Source organism: Grammomys surdaster, unplaced genomic scaffold (assembly GCF_004785775.1).
Source record: "Grammomys surdaster isolate TR1022 unplaced genomic scaffold, NIH_TR_1.0 139, whole genome shotgun sequence".
Taxonomy (NCBI): domain Eukaryota; kingdom Metazoa; phylum Chordata; class Mammalia; order Rodentia; family Muridae; genus Grammomys; species Grammomys surdaster.
In genome coordinates, this window is record NW_021604597.1 from 2764228 (window position 1) to 2780446 (window position 16219).

Consider the following 16219-nt stretch of genomic DNA (forward strand, 5'->3'; position numbering starts at 1 on the left):
ATCCGAACACTGAGACGCCAGAGACTCAGAAACACTTGAGAATTACAGAAAATAATAACGGAGATTGAAAAAAAAAAAACTGTGTGAGAAAGAAAAACACCCCACTGCCCCCACCAACCTACTGCCGCCTCCCGAGGGAAAGCAGCTCCCGCCCAGGCCAGTGTTCATTGGCTGCCTAGGCGGAGACTTAGTGCCTCCATTGGACGCGCAGCCTGTCAGTCAGAGGCGGGGCGGCGCGCGCGCCGCCGCGGGCGGGGAGCCGCTGCAGATCCCGTAAGACGGGAGGCTGCGGAGTCGCTGCAGTCCCCGCCGCCGCCACCACATTCAACAGGCAGCAGCGCCGCTGTCGCGCGGCCGCGGGGAGATAGAGCGGCCCGCGGCGTCCGCCCGTCTGCTCTCGTGTCCGCGGCCCTGTCAGCAGGAGCGTGGTGCTCGAGCTACCGGGCTCCGCGGCCTGGTCCGTGCCCCCGTCCAAGGCACGAACTCGGAGGATTCTAGACACCGGTGACCCAGCGAAGTTAAGTTCTGGGCGCGTCCGTCCGCTGCGCCGCGCCTGGCTCCGGCGTGCGTCCGCGGCCCCCAATCTCGGAGCGACACTCCGGTCGCCCGCTCCGCGTCCCCGGTGGCCGCGTCTCCCGGTACTCTCTGCTGGTGGGGGAGGGGCGGGGGGCACCATGGCCGAAGCGCCCCAGGTGGTGGAGACCGACCCGGACTTCGAGCCGCTGCCCCGGCAGCGCTCCTGTACCTGGCCGCTGCCCAGGCCGGAGTTTAACCAGTCCAACTCGACCACCTCCAGCCCGGCGCCGTCGGGTGGCACGGCCGCCAACCCCGACGCCACGGCGAGTCTGGCCTCGGCGTCCGCTGTCAGTACCGACTTTATGAGCAACCTGAGCCTGCTGGAGGAGAGTGAGGACTTCGCGCGGGCGCCGGGCTGCGTGGCCGTGGCGGCCGCAGCTGCGGCCAGCAGGGGCCTGTGCGGGGACTTCCAGGGCCCCGAGGCGGGCTGCGTGCACCCGGCGCCACCGCAGCCCCCACCGACCGGGCCGCTGTCACAGCCCCCACCGGTGCCTCCCGCCGCCGCGGGGCCACTCGCGGGACAGCCGCGCAAGACCAGTTCGTCGCGCCGCAACGCGTGGGGCAACCTGTCGTACGCCGACCTCATCACCAAGGCCATCGAGAGCTCGGCCGAGAAGAGGCTCACCCTGTCGCAGATCTACGAGTGGATGGTGAAGAGCGTGCCCTACTTCAAGGATAAGGGCGACAGCAACAGCTCGGCGGGCTGGAAGGTGAACGGCCAAGAGGCGGCCCCGGGGGTCGGGGGGGGGGGGTGTTGCGGCGGCAGAGGGTCGGCAGTGTGGGTGTTCGGGGCCCGGAAATGATGAGCGCACGGAGAGAGCGGGCGAGAAATGGCAGGTGTGGCGGGGGCTTCCCCGGGACCTGGAGCCAAATTTGGACCAGGTGCAGGCGAGGGAGTTCTAGAAGGACCCCGGGAGGGCTTGTTTGGGAACTTAAGTGAAATGGCAGGGCAGACGTGAAAGTTAGCTAGTTGTTTGAGCGAGGTTCGCCACTTGACACTCCAGACCTGCGAGGGGGTCGGGTGACTCCTCCGCCCACACGCGCACCCTCTCTCCCGACCCTTGGCCGCCAAGGTTTTCCCGGACCCGACCGCGGAGGTGACGGGAGCACTGGAGATCCCCTCCCCCGTCCCCACCTCCCGCACACGCACACGCGGGGCTCCCGTAGCTAGTGGGATAGCTAAACGCGCAGCTGGCTGAGCGATGTGCGGGCAAGCAGTTGCCGAAAGGTTCCCGAGGCCGGGGCAAATTTGGTTTTATCTAAAGTGGCCTGCCCAGGTGGTCGAGCGTTCCCACTCACTGGGTACGGTTTCTGACGCGCACAAGTGGGTGGCCAAGGCTTTTAGGCTCTGGGCAATCTAAAGTTCAAGTGTGACCCTTGGCCGGGGCGGGAGCAGGCGAGGAGGGAGGGACCGGGTATACAGGAAGCTAGAACCTTTAAAGGGCCAGTGCCTCCAGGCTGGGAGGCCACAGTTTTGCACACAGAGGACTTCCCTAGTTAGGCTGGCTTGGAGAGGTATGCTTTTAATTGAAAGCCAAGAAGCTGGTATGTGTGACCGGATTATGCATGAGTGTTGGGTAGTGATTTCTCTTACCATAAAGCATGGAGCTACCCAGTACGGGGCAAGGCTGGGAGCCCTGTAGTGAGTATTTGGTGGAAGACTTAAGTGGGGTGCTCACTTGGGGAATTGCCAAAGACCTTTTGCCTCGTAGGAGGGTTGAAGACTTATAAATTAGGTGTTTAAGGGCCTTGTTTACCTTTCCGAAGGTGACAGGGAGAGAGTCTGAGGTGACTCAGTGTGGACTGTGGCATCCCTACCACTGGAGGTTGGGGTAGTATAAGAGCTAGGGCCTTTTGGGAGGAGAGAATCTTACCTAGACAGACAGCGTCTCAGAGTCACAGGTGGAACATGTATCTTAAGATTATCCAGCTTTTCCCCTTCTTGGTCTTGGCTGTACAGAACAGAGATTAGCCTCTACTGCATGATCCTTATAGCAAGGTGGTTTCACATACTCTGTCATCCCTGTGGTTAAAGTATCTAAAAGGTCAGCTTACTCACCTCATACGAAAGTTCTTGCAGAAAGAGCCAGGGGTGGTTTTATTTTTCCCACAGTGTGTTTTAAAGACATATACAAGACCTTACCCTTACATGCAATATTACCAAGTGTTCCAAAAAGCAAAATTCCTGTTTTTTATATTCTAACTCACAAAATAGTGATTGTCTTTAAAATCCAATTTTATTTAACATATGACATTTAAGTACTTGGTTGCTTTACTTGTTTATGGAACTTCAGCTGTTACATAAAACATTTACCATTGAAAACAAAACAACAACAAAAATCTCTAAACCCCTGAGCCCCCAAAGTACAGTGTGTACTTAACAGCATTCTTTTATGTTCCTGGAAAGGGACACAACCTACCTGAGTTTGTGGGAGTGCTTTGCTTTTAAGGATAAAGGTGATGTTTTGGGATATTTTTGGTTTTGCCTTTCAGTTGGTATTGTGAAGATGCTCTTTAGAACTATGACTTGATTTTTAAAATTAGTTCTTAGGAAAATAAGCTATGTCACAGTATTTTTTTAGTTACTTTACTCCATTCTCCTGATTTCTTAATAATGTGAGTTTAATGATTTATATATTAAAATTTTTTTCTCCTTGGTGCCAAGAACCTAGAAGCAGAGGCTTTGGAGAAGTACCTTTCCTGCCTGAGCAGCCAGTGAGCTTTGGCATCGGGAGCAGGTCGCTATGTTGTCAAAGGAGTAGATGCTTGGCTGTGAGAAGTCGGTGTAAGCTAAAGGATAGCAAGTGTGTTTTCAGTTTGAGTAAAGGGATATTTTAAGAAGAAACCTGAACGGTTGTAACTCATAACTAGTCTTCTGGCTAACGTTTTCGTAAGAATGAGTTCTGATACTTGTTAAAACTAAGTTTCACTCTCAGGTCTGAGAGTTCATAAAAGGAAGAAACTGTATTATGACTTACACTTGAGATCCTACAATGCAGATCAACCAGAGCTTAACTGTGTGAGTATTAAGGAGTGACAGCTTTGGAATAGGCTATATTTCCTGTGATCAGCTATTGAGGATTATTAATTAAACTGCGTGAATCACTAATTAAACTGTTGCATGGTATGCTTCCTAGGGCTTGCCTGAGAATTTGAAACTCTTTTGCAAAAGACATAGTAACTGGAAAGCTGTTAGTGCCCAAAATTTATTTTTAGAAAGGGGGATGTAGTTCAGTGGTAGAATGTTTCCCTAACATGCAGGCTTCACCCCAACACTGTATAATCAACAGGGTGTGGTGACACATGCCATCAGTTGTAGCAGAGATAAACAGGGAAATGACACATATTTGTATACACAGGTCAAACATGGAGAATAAATTAAAATTTTAAAATTGGGCTTAGTGATGCATGCCTGATATTATGACACTTGGGAATTGGAGGCTAGAGGATTGATTGTAAGGTAAATGACATCCCAAAGATGTAGTATCCTGGACCACTTTGGGCTACATGATCTCCTGAGTCAACAAACAAACAGAAGACAAGAAAATGAAAGAAAAAAAACAAAAGTTTCAATGTTCAGAGAAGTGTTGAGCATGTACCTTTCCTGGTTTTGGACATGGTTTCTAAAGTAACATCTGTCTTAAATTGATAGTGTGAGCACAAGGTTTGTTAACTGGTATGCATGGGTATGTGTCAGGGGTCTGATGGGATGCCGTTCTTACTCTTTGGGTCTCTTACTGTGGCACTTACAGATTTGGTCAGACTGGCTCTAGGGATCTGCTTCCCAGTAGTGCATTACATGAAACAGAACTCAGGTTCTCAAGCTTTTGAGGCAAACGCTTACTGAGCTATCTCCAGCCTCTTAGTTTTAGTTTGATTTTGGCTACAATGGTCATAAGTAAGCCGTAAAGTGGAACCTAACACTGGAAAACCCAGGATCTTTTAAACAGCCCAGTATTTGTAAATAATGAAACCTCATTTCCATGACATGCTTTCTCGAACAGAAAATTTTGTAAAGCTTGGGAAGTAGTAGCCTGTGAGTAGTACTTTCTCCTTCTTCTTTTTAAGTGGTGGTTTTGAGTTGACTCTTGCTTATTGTTTTGATAGACTACCTAAAATACTGTTTTAGGGCTAGTGGTATAGTAGTAGTTGGTCGTGTGCTTGCTGGCTATCATGAAGGCGGTCCTGAGTTTTATTCCTGTGTGCAGTATATGCTGGTGATCCTAGCCTGTGGAAAGTGGAGGCAGGAGGCTAAGAAATACAAGGTCATTCTTTCCCATATCTGCCCTGGGGTATTTGAGAGCTTGCTTCAGCAGCAACAAAATTATTTGACTGTAACATTTAAGACTTATTAAAGAGGGGTTTAGGTTTTTTGGTTTTTGTTTGTTTGTTTGTTTTAATGAACTAGCTCAGCTACTTGTTAATTTTGGGAGAAATTTTTTTATCAATAAAATGATAGTGGTAGTGTATTTTTTTTATCTTTAAATTTATCTGTAGTCTTCAATTCAGTCTTTTAATGTGTAGCCATAGAAATCTGACTGGGAGGATGTCTACTGTGTTGTACACACTGACCACTGAACTAAGAGAGCCCTTCTGAGGCGGGTGGGATGACTTTATGGTATCTTTCCTACTTCTAGTTTATTATTTTTAAAATACTTCCCTTACTGTAAGTATGCCGCCAGTGTGTAGCCAGCCATAGAGGCCAGAAGAGGTGTTAGATCCCCTGGAGCTGGACTTATAAATGGTTGGGAGCCATGATGTAGGTGCTGCTAACCAAACGTTAGCTCTCTACAAGAGCAGTAAGTGCTGTTAACTTCTGAGTCACCTCTCCAGCCCTTGTTTCTACTTAGTATCTGTTATTTTTTCTCTTCCTGGTCACAAATTGCCTTAAAACCATTTTTATATTCAGTCAAACCCCCCAGAACTGCAATATACTAACTACACGGGACAGGAAGAGGAAGAGAGACCGAGCTAAGTGTGTGTCTTACTTGTTTAATGCTAAACCATTTCAGAAATTTGAGTCTTGGACTTAACCCCACTGACAGGAACACCATAAGCAGAAGCCCATCCTAACCAACGCCCCCAACAGGATAAGACATCAAATCTGAAAAGTATAAGAACATTATTTCCTTCAACTATGAACTTTTTCTCAGCGGGAAGGACCTTCCGTGTTTATTGTTTTTTAATTGCACTTTGTATTGCTTTGCTTAAGGATTTTTCATCCATGTATATATAGGTATATATAGGTCAAATCTACCTTTCATCCCCTCCCTTGTACTTTTCCCCTCCTAGCTTCATGTGCCGTGAGGGTAAAGGCACTTAGTCTACTTAATGCTCTCTGTGTGTGCATGGGTATAGGACTGTGTACTCGAGCATTGCTAGCTTCTTAGGACCTTATCCTTGAAGGAAACTGATTTTCCTTACCCTAGCAGGTATCAGCTGTCACTAGCTGGGTCTTTATGACCCCCTCCCACAACCATGCTGGGGCTTTGGCTGGCTGACTTTGTGTCTGTCTTAGGCATGCAGTCATAGGCACTATGAGTTCATGTGTACAGTGGTTGTCATACCCAGCAAATAAACGTTTTGCTGTAGATGGCTACTGCCTGTCCCCTCTTCTGAGATGAGAAGCTACTGTGGTGAATGTTGAGAGATGAGCAAATCTATGGTTAGTAAGATAACTTAGAGGATAGTTTATTAGTATGTTCGTTTAGCATGATAATTCCCCGTTCTTTCCTAGAGGCTATGACCTAGCCAGCCATGGGATTGGCCCAGTAACTAGTACCAGGCACGAGTTGCATTTTGAGAAGCAGACTTTAAATCCAGTTAGGAAGTGGTTGGTTGCTCCCATACCATTCAGGCCACTACTGGCCAGGCGGGTTAGTGCTTTAGGTTTCAGAATTCACAGCTACGTATGAATGTGTAAGATTTTTCTCTCCTAATGGTGTGCATGGAACCTTCCAGCACTATGAAGCTAGCCAGTAGGAATGAAGTGTCTGGCTTGATTTCTTCATATCCTGTGACCTAGATATGTAGTGTCTTTAGCAATAGAGTCTTACTGTCAAGTTCTGGATGGTAATTAAAAGCAATGGCAGTAGCTATAGTCTCTTTTAGGGGAAGAGACATCTATGAAGGGAACCATGCTGATCAACAATTTGAAGTGAGGTAGTTGGTACTTGGCACTGGGTTTCTCATCTGATAGCCTGGGCATCTAGGAAAGGCCTTGTGCCACCCTCCACTGTTACGGGATAGTATCATTTAAATGTCTTTTGTATGTGTATATGTGTGTTTGTAGGAGACATCTGCAGCAGTAGGTTTCTCTACGGCCTTTTCAAATGTCTTTCTTGTTTGTCATCCCTCCCCGTGTCCACTCCTCTACCCTGCGCTCCTACCACCAAGAGTTTACCGGTTCTGTTCCTTCCCTGTCTGCCTTTACACACCTGTGCTCCATTCCCTTCTCTTGAAATCTAAACCCTCTCTGGCCCCTTGCTAATTCCCTGATTTCAGTAATTTCAGATTTAAACACACACTTCTAAAGACTCACAGCTAGCCATCACATGTGAAAGAGAACATTCTGTTTGTCTTTCTGTGTCTGTTACTCCAATCAGAATGATTATTTCCAGGTCCATCCATTTAGCTGTGAATTTCGTAATTTAATTATTCTTTATAGCTGAATGTTTTTTTCCATTTTATATTTGTTCATCAGGGATGGATATCAAGACCGTTGTTTTTCCTAGGCATTGAGGACTAGCAGCAGTTAACATGGATGAACAGATGTCTCTAGTAGGATATAGACTGCTTGAGAATAAGCCTAAAGCCGGGATAGCAAGATGATGTGGTAGATCTGTTGCTAGCTTTTTGAGGAAACCACACTCTATGCCATAGTGGATGTCCCAGTTTGCACTCTGCTTTTCTTTTTGTTAAGACAGTGTTTCACTATGTATCCCAGGCTGGCCTGGGACGGACTATATAGACCAGGTTGGCTTCCAAGTCAAAAATTCACTTGTTTCTCCCTCCCAAGTACCAGGATTAAAGCTGTATACCCTTACCCAACTGTAATTTGGACTCTTGTCGATATGTGTAATAAAATTTATATATTTTGTTTTATTTTGGTCATTCCAATTGGAGTAAGATGAAATCTCAGAGTAGTTTTAATTTGCATTCCCTGATTGCTAAGGATGTCACACATTTTAAAAACTATTTCTCAGCCATCTGTATTCTTTTGAGAACTCTGTAGTTCCATGCTCCAATTTTTAATTGTTTTTCATTTTGGTTGTGTGTGTGTGTTTAGGGCTTTTTGGGGGGGAGGATGTTATTGATTTTTTTTGTTGTTGTTCTTTGTATATTCTAAACACTAACCCTATGTCAGTCTAATAATTGTTAAAAATGTTTTTCCCCCAATTTTCTCTTCTGGAATGATGGTGTCCTTTACAGAATGTTTTTAGTTTGTGAAGTTTCTTTACCTGGGCCTACAAGTTGAAACAATCCTATTTACTCCTCTTATGAGGTTCAGGTTATCTGGTCTTATTTTGAGATCCTTGATCGTTGGGAACTGAATTTTGTTCAGGCTAAGGATCTGGTTTCGTTCTTCTACATTTAGCTATCCAGTTTGACGGGCACCATTTGTTGAAGATGCTGTCTTTTTTCCAGTGTGTATTTTTGACCTTTTTGTCTAAAGTCAATTGGCTGTAGAAGCATTGTGTTCTACTGATAATGAGTGTGTCTGTCTTTATGTCAGAATCATGCCATTTATTACTGTAGCTCTATGTTGGAATCAGATGGTGAAACCTTCTGTGTTTTTTATTATTGAGGATTATTTTTGCTGTCTTGAGTTTTTTTGTGTTTCTTTACGAGTTTTGAGATTATTATTTCTTATCTTTTTGGTGAGTTATTTTGAAATTTTCATGGGATTATATTGGATCAGTTGATTGCTTTGGGCAGAGTGACCATTTTCTCATTAATTCTCCTAGTCTGTGACTATGGGAGTCTGCTATAGGTCTCATTGTTATAGTTCTGTTTAAATTATTTACTCCATCTTGGATTAACTTTGGTCCTCTGCAGCTAGAGATTTATCCATTTCTTTATAAAGTGTCCCATTTTACCTTTGTTTTCATTTTTGTCTTAGAATTTTGACTAGTTGTGTTAAAGATTTGTCCATCTTAATCTTCATTTGATTCTTCATATTGATTTTTAATTTCTGTCATTAATTTCAGCCTGATTGTTTCTCTGGTGTGTCAGATTACTAACTTGGGATCTCGTGTGTGTGTGTGTGTGTGTGTGTGTGTGTGTGTGTTTTAAGGCATTTTTAGTTCTGTCATTGTGTATCATAGATTCTGGTATGATGTGTTTTGATTTTCATTCAGTTCCAGGAATCTCAAAGTTTTTCCTTGACCCCGTTGTCATTTAGTCTTTATAAGTTTGTATGGTTTCTGCAATTGCTTTTGCTGTTGATTCCATTGTGGTCTGATAGACTGACTGACTGCAGGATGTTATTTTTAGTATTCCTATGTTTAAGAGTTGCTTAATGTCCTAATATGTGATGGGTTTTGGAGGAAGCTCCATAGCTGCAGAGAAGAACATGTATTCATGTTGGTTACATCTCTGTTGCTGTGAATGTGTGTGGAGAAAAGAGAGCTGAGGAAGAAAAGGTTTTGTGCTGGTTAGTTTTTTGCCAGCATCGTACAAAATAAGGTCATCTGGGAATGAGGTACCTCAAATAAGAAAATGTTTCTGTCGGATTGGTTTATAAGCCAATCTGGTTACAAGCCAACTTGGTGGGACATCTTCTTGTTTAATGATTGATGTGTGGTGGATCCTGCTCCCTGTAGATGCTGCCACGCTTGGGCAGGTAGGTGGTTCTGGTGTTGAAAGCAAGCTGAGCAAGCCAGTAAGCAACATCCATTCATTAACTCCACTTCAGTTCCTTCCTCCAGACTCTTATCTGCAGTCCCTGCCTTGTCTTCCCTCAGTTGGCTTCATGTGTTGGTTTTTGTCAGTCTCTCATCAGTGATAGAAAGAAAACTAAGGTAGGTTTGTGTTTGCCTACACTGGCAAGAGAGGAATGACAGCAATTAGGGAAAACAGTGTTGCAGGAGGGAGCAGGAAGATGGCTGATGACATTGCATCTGCAAACAGGAACAGAGAAAACAGAAGGTGGTGGGAGTTAGGCTATAAACCTTCAAAGCACATGCCTGTTAATGTCCTTCCTCCAGAAAGACTCCTATCTCCTTCAGGTTCCATTACCTCCACAAACACCAGCTGGGGAACTGTTCTACTCACTGCTCTTTTGCTGTGAAAAGACCTCATGACCAAGGAGAGACAGATAGACAGACTAGACCTGGCATGGGCTTTTGAAACCTCAAAGCCCACCTCTATTGACCCAGTTCTTCCAACAAGGCCACACCTACTCCCGCAGAAGACTATACTCTTTAATCCTTCTAAACAGTTTTACTCCCTGGTGAAATATATGTGCTGGGGGAGGGGTCATTTTCGTTAACCCACCACAGGGACCGAGTGTTTAAATTCAGAGACATTTCTTACTCAGAAACCACAATTTTTCATTAGTGTTTGGGTGGGGTGTTCTGTAAATGCCAGTTAGGTCCATTTGATATGTGATGTTATTTAACATACTGTCTGTTTAGTTTTTGTCCAGATGACCTTTTTTGTTTGTTTGTTTGTTTGTTGAGATTTGTTTTATTTACGTGTATGGGTACTTTGCATGCATGCATAGATAAATACAACATGTACATGCCTGCCTTATGGATCCCCTGGAACTGGAGTTACAAACAGTTCTGAGCTGCACTGTGGATGCTGGGGATTGAACCTGGGTCATCTAGAGGCGCAGCCAGTGCTCTTAATTACTGAGCCATCTTTCCAGCCGCCTAGGTGACTGTTTTATTGGAGTGAATGGGATATCGAAGTCATCCTCAGTTACTGTGTTTTAGATCAAGTGTTACTTTTTTTGTGGAATATGTGTTTAGTTCATACATGTCTAGAATTGTAGTATCTTCTTAATTCTTTCTTCTGTCCAGTTCTTATTTGAAGTCTGTTTTGTCAGATATTAAAATAATTATGCCTCCTTGTTTTTTAGTTCTGTTTGCTTGGAATAACCTTTTCATCCTTTGAGTCTAAGGTGGTATTGAGGTGTGTTTCTTGGAGGCAACAAAGAAGTACAGGGCTCATTTTCTAATCCAATCTTACAGTCTGTATCTTTTGTTGGCAAATTGGAACAATATGAAGAGTTATCATTGAGAGATGTATAGTAGTAATTCCTGTCATTTGATGGTCTTGTGGTGTTTTCTCAGACCTGATTACGTGGCTTGGCATTGTTCATTCCTTGTGAGTTCTTGGGTGTGTTTGTCCTCTTCAGACCTAGGTACCTTCTGTGGAGCTGGCTTTAGTGTTCACAGATTCCTTCAGTTCACTTTTATCATGGAAAATCTTAATTTTTCTTCAATTTTAAAAGATAGTTTGCTGAGTATAATACTCTAGGCTGACGGTTAGGATCCTTCAGAATTTGGAAGGCATTGTTCCAGGCCCTTCTGGATTTAAGTTTCTGTCATATAACCAGGTGTTACTCTGATGGGCTAGCAGTCATATGTCACGTGACCTGTCTCTCCTGCAGCATACATTACCCTTTCTTCATTCTGTGCCTTCAGTGTTTTAAATGAAGTCTGGACAATTTCTTTTCTGGTCCTAGCCATTGGGGCTCTGTACCTGAATGAGCATCTCCTTCTTTAGAGTTGGGCAATTTTCTCCTATGATTTTTATTGGAACTATTTTCTATGCCTGTAAGGTTAGGTACTTTCATGGTATCCCAAGGCTTTCCCATGTCCTCTCCATATCTTTTTTCTAAAGATTTTTACTTATTTATTTTATATGAGTTCACTGTTGCTGTCTTCAGACACACTGGAAGAGGGCATTGGATCCCATTACAGATGGTTGTGAGCCACCATATGGTTGCTGGGAATTGAACTCAGGACCTCTGGAAGAGCAGTCAGTGCTCTTAACCACTGAGCCATCTCTTCAGCCCCATTTTCTCCATATCTTAAAAATTTGTTTGCACATTTCTCATTGACTCACTGAGTGAGCTAGTTGCTTTGCTTCGTTTCCTAGCTCCCAACTCTTTTCCACAGGATCCATTTTGTTGATGACTCTTTCCACTGACAGGTTTATTTCCACTGACAGGTTTATTTAGCTTCCTGTTTTGTTTTGGTTTCCCCTGAATTCAATGTGGGCCTTCTTCAGGTCCAGCTATGTTTTCCTGTCTTCAGTTGCCTTCCCTTTCTCACTCATCTGTTCTCTAGGTTGTCTTCAAGTACACATATGTCTTCTTTGAGTTGTTTGGACATAGTTATAATCAGTTCTTAAATTTGTCCAAAGTTTTTCCATGTGGTTCTTCATTATAAGCCATTATTAAGGATTCATAAATTTTTGGAGAATATATGTTAAAGATTATTGGTTATGTTGTTTGGTTTTTTGTTTGTTTTTTGTTTTGTTTTGTCTTTTGTTTTTTTGAGACAAGGTTTTCTCTTTGTAGCCCTGGGTGTTCTGGACCACAGAATAGCCTTGAACCAAAGAAATCTCCTCTGCCTCCTGAGTGCTGTGATTAAACTGTGCCTGACTAATGTTTGTTTTTGTTTTTTTTTTTAAAATGAGACATTTCTTCTACCTCCTCTTACTCCCCCCTCTTCCCTTCTTCTCTCTATTTCTTCCTTTTTTATTTTATTTTTTTATTCTTTTAGATTGGGTCTTATGTAGGCCATGCTGTCCTCAAAGTCAGTAGGTAGCTGAGAATGGCCTCAAAAACTCGTATTTTCAGATATCAGCCTCCCAAGGCTAAGTTTGACAGGTGTGCTGCCATACCTGGATGGAAAACAGAGATTGAGTTGAAGTTAGCAATCTCAAAATAAGTTTATGGCAATTGTGTGGAATTTACAATCTTGCATGAATTAGTAAAATGCCTTATAATTCAAATGTGAACTGTAATTGCAGTAGTGATACATTGGATGTCTTTGATACCTTTCTCATTATAGTGTATTGTTTTATCCACTAGCCTGAGTGTAGGAATGAGAGGTTTTAGTTGATCCTAAAGCTGTTAGATGTGGTTAGGTCAAACCTCAAGACAGCGCTAGATGATCCAGAGTGATGCCCGTTGACTACATGAACTAAGTTCAGAATACCGGAGTAAGTTCCACTAGGTTGTGATTAGCCAGTGTGTTTGCTTATACTGAAACACTTTACCACCGAGCTATATCCCAGTCCTTCTTGAACTTTCTTTCCCTCCCTCCCTCCCTCCCTCCCTCCCTCCCTCCCTCCCTCCCTTCCTTCCCCCTTTTGTTTCTTTTTTGAAACAGGGTCTCAAGTTTGTGGCCTAGGCTGACATTGAACTTAAGACCCTCCTTCAGCCTCCCCAGTACCCAGTGTTACATATAGCAGTGGACCATCAGGCATGCCCACAGTAAAATTTTAATGTGGCATCACAAAAGGCATACATACAGATTATTGAAACAAAGCAGCCATTTTAGACAAAATAGTAGTGTTTATACCAGTACTGGGAAATAACCGTTTCGTTTGAAAGATACCCTGCTGAGGAATGGGAGACAGTTAAACACAAATAAACTGAAGAGCTCACTATTGGGAGGTCTCATGTGTATGTTACCTTCTACACAGAGAAAGTAGCTTTTAGAACGCATTTAGTTTACTGCACTTGCATGATGGTTTATTATACCAGGCTAAGGTAATCAACTGATTTAAAATTTTGAATCAGTATTTGTTTTTAGATCAAGTGCAGTTATGAATTTCAACCTGTTCCCATACCCTACCCCACTCCTTCACTCTAGAGAGATACCTCAGTATCTTTGACCTTTAATTTGTGTCTCTTTGATTGTAATTTGCAATGGAAAAAAGTATAGGGCATTACTTACCTCAGGGAGGGGAGGTGGAAGTCAGCTTGTAGATCTAGGGGGAGGAGGACATTTTCTACCAAGATCCCTACACTTCTTACATTTTTAGGTGAGTTCTTTAATTGCTGAGATAAAGACACCTACCTTTGTAGAGATTAGTACCGCTGGTGTCCTGTCTACAACAAAATCCCCCATGAGAATTGCTGCTGTGTGCAGGAAGCCCAGCTCGGCCCCCCATGGAACCTTTGAGGTTGTTCCTTTTCTCAGTGATTTAGTTTCACCTACTTGTTCTCTGGGGATAGGACTCTCTGCCTTGATGAGATAATTATCTTAATTACAATGTGTCATTCTGTGCGGTATAAGACCTGATTCTAATGACATATCCAGGACCTTAACAGCCCAACTCATCTGATCTAAGTGAAGCTGTGAGTAGGAGAAGGGCCAGGAGAGAGGAGGGATCTGCTTCCAGGTGTCTCCTGGGAATAGAGAGAGTGCTTGACTACACAGGTTTTCCCAATTGCTGTTCCTCACAAATCTGGAAAACAGGCAATGGTTTTGTGACTTACTACTTATATCAGACCAGAAACTTACTAAGTATTCAGTTGGAGAAAAAAAGTTGTTTTTCTGTTTACAACCATGTTTCTCCCCATCTTTAAGTTGTGAAAAGTACTCATTTGGCTTTGTGAGGTACCTTCATTATTGAGTTTCCCAGTTAACACTTTGAACCGTAATTAAGTGAGCCTGACATCTGATCTCATACAACAGACTCCGTGTTGTAGCTGTTGTAGAAGAGCCAACGAGTATGATTATCCTTGAAGTCAAATTCCGGGAGGAGCCTAAGGAGAGAAGATAGGGAGAAAGGGAAACTGGTTTAAATTATGTGGGGAAATAAAGATTCTCTTTTCAGTGTCCCCACATTCCGAGGAGTTAGCTGAGATCTGCAGGTAGTTTTTCTTTATTCACTTCCCTTTGGAACCTCCCCACTTTTTGGTTTTTTGCTTTATTTAAGATTTATTTATTCCATGTATGAGTACACTGTCGCTGTCTTTGGACATGCCAGAAGAGGGCATCAGATCTCATTACAGATGGTTGTGAGCCACCATGTGGTTGCTGGGAATTGAATTTAGAACATCTGGAAGAGCAGTCAGTGCTCTTAACTGCTGAGCCATCTCTCCAGCCTCTTCCTTTCTTTTTATATGTTTTAGTTTAAACATTTTAAAGCCCTCCCTTCTAAATTTTACGTGTGAGTATTTTACTGCATGTGTACAGTGCCTTCGGGGGCCAGAAGAGGGCATGGATCCCCTGGGACTGGAGTTCCAGATAGTTCTAAGCTACCATGTGTGCTGGGAATCGAACTCATATTGTCTACAAAAGCAGCTGTTGCTCTTAACAGCTGAACCATCTCTCCTTCTGTTTCCCCTTTTTAAATCTGGAAAGCCATTGTCTTCCCCTTCCGTGCTTTACAGTAGAAGTCTGCTGTGCAAGTCGACAGGGTTTCCAAAAGGCCTTGCCTGAGTGAGAAGTCTTCATACACATAGGGTCTTTATAAGGTAGTCAAAGCAGGAGTTAGAAAGCACTGCATTCTGTATCTGAGGAGCACTGCATTGAGATTTCTAGTTTGGGGAGAGAAATGACAGAATCACTCCATTTCCAAAGTAACAAATGTTATGTTCTTGAAAGCTTGAAAAGAACCCTGTAAACATTTGTAAAAGTGTCAGATATTTGAGACAGTTTGGTTGCTGGGAGTCAGGATCAGAGGATATAGTTTAACTAGAGATCTTACTTCTTGGCAGATTCTTATGTTAGTAATGGTCAGAATTTGGATTTTTGTCTCTTCATTTGGTGGGTTGCACAGAGACTGCAGAGAGGTGTGTGTGTTCAGGCACAGTAACTTTTACCAGATGACATAGCTCTATGGCTCTTTGACAGGCTGTCACAGAAGGGAGAGTTCCATGCCGGCTAGGCCTCAGTCCTCCTTACTTGTGCATTTAACACAAAAGCCCAACAACTTCAAGACAAGTTACTGTACTTACTACTGTGTATATTTCTATAGTGCTGATTCCTGGAGGCAGGGTCGAGGATGCCGAGGAGAGAGATGCCAGCAGAACTTGCAAACTATCTAGTGAGGTGGTTTGTAGACTGGGTTGCTAGCTGGTTGCATCTTTAAATTTAATAGAAAATATTATTCTCTGAATAGGTAAATATAAAAATTTTTATATCAAAATCTACATGCAATAAAGCCCCCTGTGTACCATCATACAGCCATTCCCCATAACGTGTGATTGAGTAGGTCTCCTTTAGTCAGCATATTCAAATTTAATCTTTTCCTTGATGAGACGTTATGGTGTTTGCATACATCAAATGTGAAAGATCCTGAACTTTATTCTCATTCTGTCTCTGTTTCTGTCTCTGTGTGTGTGTGTGTGTGTGTGTAGGTGTAGCAGTCAGGGCAGTGTGGCCTTTCGTTTGTTTTGTTTTTGACAACATTGCTCATAGTACTGCTCCGTAGTGTTCTCTCTCAGTGATCCTGGATGCTGCCTTGAGGTACTTTCTATTTTGTCTCCATTTTGAGACAGGGTCTCTCTGCAGTTCTGATAGGCCTGCTGCTTGCTAGCTGGGATTACAGACTTGGAGCATCATTCCTGGCTGTGACTGGTAACTGAGTGCACCCATAGTATTGCAAATGAAGAAACCTCTACTTCCCTTTGTGAGTCAAGAATAAATGTCAAGTAAATTGTGTT

At 43.6% G+C, this 16219-nt stretch overlaps 1 protein-coding gene across 2 annotated transcripts in view; it reads left to right on the forward strand.

The window, feature by feature from the left end:
• Positions 1-221: 221 nt before the first annotated feature.
• The window catches only part of Foxo1 (forkhead box O1), an 81655-nt gene continuing 65657 nt past the window's right edge, over positions 222-16219 (forward strand). The window contains exon 1 of one of the 2 annotated variants that reach the window (XM_028763624.1): positions 222-1286. In XM_028763624.1, the coding sequence (XP_028619457.1) occupies positions 675-1286 (612 nt within the window). In that variant the 5' untranslated portion in view covers positions 222-674. The remainder of the gene's footprint in view (positions 1287-16219) is intronic. The other variant, XM_028763625.1, reaches the window with a different exon arrangement.